Source organism: Alosa alosa, chromosome 7 (genome assembly GCF_017589495.1).
Source record: "Alosa alosa isolate M-15738 ecotype Scorff River chromosome 7, AALO_Geno_1.1, whole genome shotgun sequence".
NCBI classification, from domain to species: domain Eukaryota; kingdom Metazoa; phylum Chordata; class Actinopteri; order Clupeiformes; family Clupeidae; genus Alosa; species Alosa alosa.
Genome location: NC_063195.1, coordinates 27,164,598 through 27,172,097, shown reverse-complemented (window position 1 = coordinate 27,172,097; position 7,500 = coordinate 27,164,598). Strand labels below are relative to the sequence as shown.

Below are 7,500 nucleotides of genomic sequence, written 5' to 3'. Positions count from 1 at the left end.
CACACACACACACACACACACACACACACACACACACACTGACACTCACCGGAGCTGAGCAGAGAGTTGGTGGTGGCGGTGGCGTGGAAAGCTGCTGGGGGCAGGCTGGGGTAGGGGGCGGAGGAGAAGGCCAGGGCTCCCCCCTGCAGCGCCGGTGTCTGGGCCTGATGGACCTGATGCTGGGTCTGATGGACCTGATGCTGGGCCTGGTGGGCCTGATGCTGGGCCTGGTGGGCCTGATGCTGGCCCTGGCCCTGATGCTGAGTCTGGGCCTGGTGCTGTGTCTGGCTGTGGAGCCCAGGCTGATGGTGGTGGTGGTGGTGGTGGTGACGGTGCTGCTGCTGCTGCGGAGGTTGATGCGGAGGTTGATGCGGAGGTTGGTGCGTCTGCGTCTCGTCCTCGCCGCGTTTCTCACGCTCGCGGTTCTTGCTGCCGCGCGGCCGGCCCGGCCCGTGGCGGCTCTTCTTGTTGCCGCGGTGACGGCGCTCGCTGCGGGGCATCGACGGCGAGGAGGACGGACGCTCGGGCGGGACGGACTCCTCCAGAACGGGCGGCGTGGACTGCAGTGGGCGGCCGCTGCTGGTCTTGGAGCTCAGCTTACGCACCTGTGCAAGTCACAGAGATCACCTAACTACGCCTTTAAACTACAACTTCAATTGAAATTATAGCATTTATACTATATAATAATTATAATCAAACGTAAGTCCTAATTGAAATCATATCAATTTCACACATTTAATGGGACCCTTATTTCATTCATCTTCCTAGTCATTTTGACCTCTGCCATGGAGGTTAAAGGCACCAAGGAAGGACCCACTACATTCTGGAGGGTGACTGTGTGAATTAAGTTTTGCTTTTGCTAACGTCATGAGAGACATAATGAGCATTAAAGGGGGCCGTTGGGCCTTGGTGGAGATACGTATATACGCTCTGAGGGGAGGTCCAGGGTAAAACTGGACTTGGATAGTCTACCTCCAGGGACTTACTGTAACTGGTTTGGTAAAAGTCAAGTTTAGTCTTAGTGTGTGGCCATAGTCAGCACAGCAGACACAACAACAGTGTTAGTGTGTGACAGTCTTAGATACAATTACAGTGAACTGCAATCCGTTCTTAAACTCCACTCATGTGAATCAGTGTCTGACGCGTGCACTACAACTTAGGCAATGACGTATTCCTCTGGTGAAAGGGCGTCAGCCTCAGTTTAAACACCCCCTAAACTAAGCTAAAAATGTCACCACGCTCATGAGTCATTGTTCCACTTTCAGTTGAAAACCCTTCACTTGAGTATAGAGTCAAAAGTCTCACAGCCCAAATATACTTTAATACTATCAAAAACACTCAAAAGAAATGCTTATACCCCCTATATGCTATACCACCCAGCCTATACCACACTTAAGACCTTATCTGCAATTTGTAATGCTATTACTGTAATGTAATGAATGTACTATAACTTGGCGCACTCAACCTACCCCCAAACCAATTTTGAATACGACTGGTTTTCCATTATACGGCTCTGAAAGTTCCTCAATTCAACATTTGTACGGGAGAGTTGTGAATTCTAAACTGAAACCTATACTGACATCGAGGAACCAAAGCGTCTTAGAACCCTGAAAGTCCCAGTGGGGAGTTCTAGAACAGCAACACTAGAACAGTGTGTGTGTGTGTGTGTATGTGTGTGTCCGTGTGTGTGTGTGTATGTGTGTCCGTGTCCATGTGTGTGTGTGTGTTTGTGTTTGGGGTGGGGGGGGGGTGGTCTGCCTACCTTGCTGCCGCTGCCCAGTCCAGAGGAGGAAGTGATGCGCATGATGGAGCCGTAGGTGGAGATGGTGACCTTGTTCTCGAAGGTGTTGGCCTCGGCCTCGGGCGGCCCATTGACGGGCGTGAGGGCCGGCGGCTGCAACGCTGGGGGCTTGAGGTACTTGCTCTCCCTCTCCCTTGCCCCATCCTGTTCTTCTTCCTCCTCTTCCTCTTTCTCCTCCTCCTCTTCCTCCTCTTCCTCCTCCTCTTCCTCCCGCGGGAGGCTCCGGCGCTTGCGTTCTTCCCGCGGCTCGGCCGCCGGCTCCTCGGGCTCCCGCTCCCGCTCCAGACGGCAGGATGAGGAGGAGAGCTGCAGGAAGTCCTGAGTGGACGACAACGATGACGTGCCCCCTGAGGAAACAGAGCAGAGAGAGCACTGTTTTTACCTCAAAGGATAGATAGATAGATAGATAGATAGATAGATAGATAGAGAGATAGACAGACAGATAGATGAAGAAGAAGAAGAAGAAGTATGAAGACAGAAGAATTAGCCTGACGAGCCAGACCCACATTAAAATGTAGGGTCTGGGCACTCACCGTGCTCACCCGCAGTGCTCAGTCCGAGGGGCGGGATAATCAGTTGTCTTTCAAATTCCCACTGCACGCAATAGGACAGCGGCAGCGCTATGAGTCCCATGCGTTTCCACCAGCGGAGCTAGTTGGCTAGTTCAAACGTTTGCCAACTTAATAAAAGCTTAACTCGTGTCACACTGTTCGCCAGCAGCAACATCCATCTTATTTGTTTTCAAGTAGCAGGGAATTCAAGCCAAACCGTTGCAACTCTGCCATCAATCATTATGTTAAGCCCACCTAACGACTCTATACACGATTTCATTGGCCTGATTGAGTTTCGATTTCTGGAGCTCCCAAGCCAACGGAGAGTTGCTAGACTAGCCCTGGCAGCAAATGTAATTTGCTGCTGCTGGGGGCGTGTCTAGATTTCTAGGCTATAGAAGAATAGGATAGACAGATAATGTAGATTAATAGATATTCACAGGTACTGTAGATAGATAGATATATAGATAGATAGATAGATATATAGATAGATAGATAGATAGATAGATAGGTAGAAAGATCTTGTTATTTTGTCTTGAAACTGAAAGCACTAGTTAAAGAGAGAGAGAAAGAATGTTTCGAAAATCAAACATTTAAGGAAGAGAAGAACTCATAGGGGAAACAATAAAAGTCTCTCAGTCATCTCATTTGGCTCCAAACCAAGCCGGCGTAAAACCCATCAAAGGGGAAGTAGACCTCTCTACTGATGTACAAATCAACACATCACCCTGAGGTGGCAATAATAGAGCACCCTGCACATGACAGGCCTGCCATTACTACTGGCATGTATCTGAGACGATGTCTGAAATATGCTATGCTACACTACTTTGCTTGTAGTGTCTTAACACCTTCACACACACTATCTACCACAGATTACCTCTTCCACTTTGCCACAGGACCACTCTGCCTCAACCCACATCCACAAGCATCCAAATACACATGTAATAACATGTATGATCTGCAAGCATTTCACAATATATTTACACAATATATATGTAAGGGATAATGTATAGAACTCCGGTCATTATCGGGAAATAGGTCCCGACAGGGCAGACCGGACCCCGACAAGCAGCGGAGGGGTCTTGTTCCAACCTGAAGGGACCTATTTTCCGATAATGACCTGCGTTCTATACATTATCTCGCCTATTACACGGCTACTTGCCAAAGCGAAACAATAAACTCCCCACGATATCTTTAGCCTACATAACCTATTTGTTACCGTTTCATCAAGGCTTTTGCTGAGAAACAAATAATTCGCAACAACACACGCCGAACTTGAATCAAACATTCTTTAGAACACAGCTGATCAACCGTCTGCTTTCACTTTTGAATGAAGTTCCAGTAGTTGCGGAGTGATACGAAAGACGTAAATTAGAAGCACAAAACACATTTTCCTTGACAGCGGTTTGTCATACTTAGCAACGGTCTGTTATCGAGAAATATCAGACCACCGAACGTTGGGAAGGCCCATTCAAGTGAATGGAGCATTCTTCAGCATTATGAAGGGCTGCGTAATAAATATACTGCATACTATATTACACACAACACACACACACACACACATATATATATATATATACAGTATATACATACATACTACACACTTTTCATCCTTGTCCCCAATGGGAGTGCTGATTACCTGCGTTGAAGGGGCTGGAGGAGCAGGAGGAGGAGGAGCAGCTCTTGCCGGGGCCGCTGCTGCTCTTCTTGCTGCAGCGATGGGGCAGGCCACTGCCGCTGTGGGAGCTCAGCTTCTTGGGCTTGCTGTCGCCCTCCTTGCTGCCGCCGCCACTGTGGTGGCTGGAAGACAACTGTGTGTGTGTGTGTGTGTGTGTTGCATAGCGAGGCAGAGAACAGGCATCAGGGCACACGTCAGTCAGGCAGAAACATTCATGACCATGTAGACGTTCATTATCACACCACCCCCGCCCCACTGGTCATCAGAATGCACTTCATGTTTACAGATTAAACACGCCGCCAGACACATCAGGTTACATTACGCTGATTCAGCGGATGCCTTTAAAGACTAGTCTGACCAACACCAACTGACCAAGGCCTGAGTCAAATCACATGTGATCTGTTTTTTTTTCAGCCCTGTGGCACACACACCAAGATCAGTTAGAGATGACCAACTCACTCATCTAAATTAGGACCCACAGTGCTGTGATGACCAACTCACTCCTCATCTAAATTAGGACCCACAGTAGTTATGACCATTTCAATGCAGCCTCCACAACAGTCAGTGATGACCACTCTGAGACCAAACTACTACTGTAGCCGAAGAGTGTGAAGGCCGGTGGTGGAGAGGAACTGACCAAGGCCTAAGTTAAATGAGATCTGCTTTTTAGGCCTTTGCATCACTTTTACTCCTTTTCCATCTCTCTCTCTCTCTCTCTTTTTCCCACCCCCTCTCTCTTGCTCTCTCTCTCTCTCTCTCTCTCTCTCTCTCTCTCTTTCCCACCCTTCACACTTCACATCAACAAAGAGTGGGATGTACAGTGGTGAGCGAGAGGAAAGGTTAAAAGGGGTGTGGTCAGCGCTGACCTTGTCCAGGCTGGTGGAGAGGGAGGGCCCCAAGCTGGGAATGCCGCCCGAGTCAGACGACTTCCTGTGTCGCTCCTTCAGCTTCGATTTGTCTTTGTGACTCTGGAGAACCCGACGCGAGAGATACACGACACACACACACACACACACACACACACACACACACACACACACACACACACACACACACACACACACACACACACACACACACACGCAGTGTAAGAAGAGCAACTTCACAGGATCTCTTCATACAATAATGACATAAAAACATTGTATGTACACAAGAGAATTGGTCCAACTTGATATGACTTGATGTAATGACAATGATAATGACTGAAGAGTTTGCAATGTTTTCAATTGCTTTGCAATTGTGCAATGCAATGCTAACCAAATCAACAAGTCAACATCAATGACAAAGCCAACGTGAGAGTGCAAGATTTGATATATATTGCAAATTCCCCTTAAATAATCACATAAAATCTCACATGTATAAAATACTAAACTGCAATTGACTGTGGGTAATTAACAACAGTTGTGTCATAAATTGGTACCAAAGCCAAAGTGCACGTCAGTCATTAGATGTGTGAGTGTGAGTGTGAGTGTGAGAGTGAGAGTGAGTCATTAGATGTGTGTTAGTGTGAGTGTGAGTGTGAGAGTGAGAGTGAGTCATTAGATATGTGTTAGTGTTAGTGTGAGTGTGATTGCGACCTGAAGGTCTTCTGTCATTGGATGAAAGGTGAGAAGAGGAAGGAAGAGAGGACAGGTAAGGCCCACACCTACTGGGATTGCAGGGCGTGTGATTTCTCGTTTTGGATTACAGGGCGTGTGATTTCTCGTTTTGGATTACAGTGTGTGATTTCTCGTTTTGGATTACAGTGTGTGATTTCTCGTTTAGGATTACAGTGTGTGATTTCTCGTTTAGAATTACAGAGTGTGATTTCCTGTTTAGGATTACGGAGTGTGATTTCTCACTTTGGATAGCTGGGTGTGATTTCTCGTTTTGGATAGCTGGATGTGATTTCTCGGTTAGGATAGCTGGGTGTGATTTCTCGTTTTGGATAGCTGGGTGTGATTTCTCGTTTTGGATAGCTGGGTGTGATTTCTGGTTTTGGATAGCTGGGTGTGATTTCTTGTTTTGGATAGCTGGGTGTGATTTCTCGTTTCTGGGTATTCTCAACACCACTGCTGGTTGCAGATCAGTTGTAAGTGTGACATGGAAAGTGCCCTGATCTGACAATAATACAGTTACAGATGGAACTTTAGAACCACCACCCCCACCCCACCCCCCTGGCCCCTCCTAACACACACATACACACACACACACACACACACACAAAACACAGACACACACACACACCTTGCGGGGCCTGTGGTGGTGCGAGCTGTGTTTGTCCTGGGAAGGTGAGCTGGACCGTCCTCTGGAGTGGTTGAAAGAGCTGCTCACCGTCTCCCCCGAAGACCGCAGCTTCTTTTGCTGACACAGGAAGGGAGAGAGAGACAGAATGAGTGTGTGTGTGTGTGTGTGTGTATGACAGAGAGAGAGAGAGTGTGTGTGTGTGTGAGATAGAGAAAGCAAAAGAGAGTGGGAGTGTGTGTGTGTGTGTGTGTGTGTGTGTGTGAGAGAGAGAGAGAGAGAGAGAGAGCAAAAGAGTGTGTGTGTGTGTGTGTGTTTGTGTGTGTGAGAGAGAGAGAGAGAGCAAAAGAGAGTGGGAGTGTGTGTGTGTGTGTGTAAAAGAGAGAGAGAGAGAGAGAGAGAGACGGTGGGGAACCCCACCCCCTCATTAGTTGGCCCGGACCCCGACAGACTCCATATATCACCCGCCCGCACTTTTACATGCCACAGTGGGCCCTTTGAAGGCGCTCAGGTGGGCGGAACATGACAAAAGGCTCCGGCGCGCGACCCCGCGTAAACAGCGTTTGCGGACATAAATCTCCATCTTTTACAGTGAGACGTGCCGTTCTGAGGCCTCCACCCCCTTCTGCCCTTGACTAATCATCGCCAGGAATGACATTCCTTTTCGATTAGGTGTCTGATCGCCGCTCGACTGGGCCCCGCGCCTTATCGCCACTACCGTAATGCAAACAGCCACTGCTATCAGCTAAACACAAAAATGATTCATTACAAATAAACAGACTTTATTTATAGTTTAGCATGCAGGGCCCTCAAGACGCCAATCATTTAAAAAGTGACCAATATAATAGTGAATGAGTGGTCTAGCAGTCATTTGTACCATATATATATATATATATATTTAAGCAACATGACTCGTGGGGGAGTGGTGTTGGTGAAGGATGTTGCCACGGCTGTAATTCTCTCACGAGTGTCCTATTGCTTTTATACAACAGATCCATTACCAACCAATTTAGTTTAAAGATAACACATTGTGTTTTCATTTTGATTTTTGATCGTTCATCTTCCACCCACAAAAATAGTCTTGGCGTCTCCCCATTGCTAAGCAATGCAACACCACTCAAGTTCAGTGAGAGGCTATACAGTCATTTCCAGTGTATTAGCCACATTGTGTATAAGCCGCAGGACAGTGTTTTATGCAAGTTAAAAGAAACCAAACCATATTAATACCATATGAACTGCCCCGTGAA

At 47.6% G+C, this 7,500-nt stretch overlaps 1 protein-coding gene across 1 annotated transcript in view; it reads right to left on the bottom strand.

Moving 5' to 3' along the window:
- Window positions 1-7,500, bottom strand: part of LOC125297784 (protein AF-17-like) — a 31,857-nt gene that overhangs the window by 17,879 nt on the left and 6,478 nt on the right. Inside the window, exons 7-11 of the mRNA XM_048248258.1 lie at window positions 6,257-6,373; window positions 4,897-4,998; window positions 3,992-4,163; window positions 1,763-2,148; window positions 50-605 (exon numbers count right to left, since the gene is read on the bottom strand). Of these exons, the coding sequence (XP_048104215.1) occupies window positions 50-605; window positions 1,763-2,148; window positions 3,992-4,163; window positions 4,897-4,998; window positions 6,257-6,373 (1,333 nt within the window). The remainder of the gene's footprint in view (window positions 1-49; window positions 606-1,762; window positions 2,149-3,991; window positions 4,164-4,896; window positions 4,999-6,256; window positions 6,374-7,500) is intronic.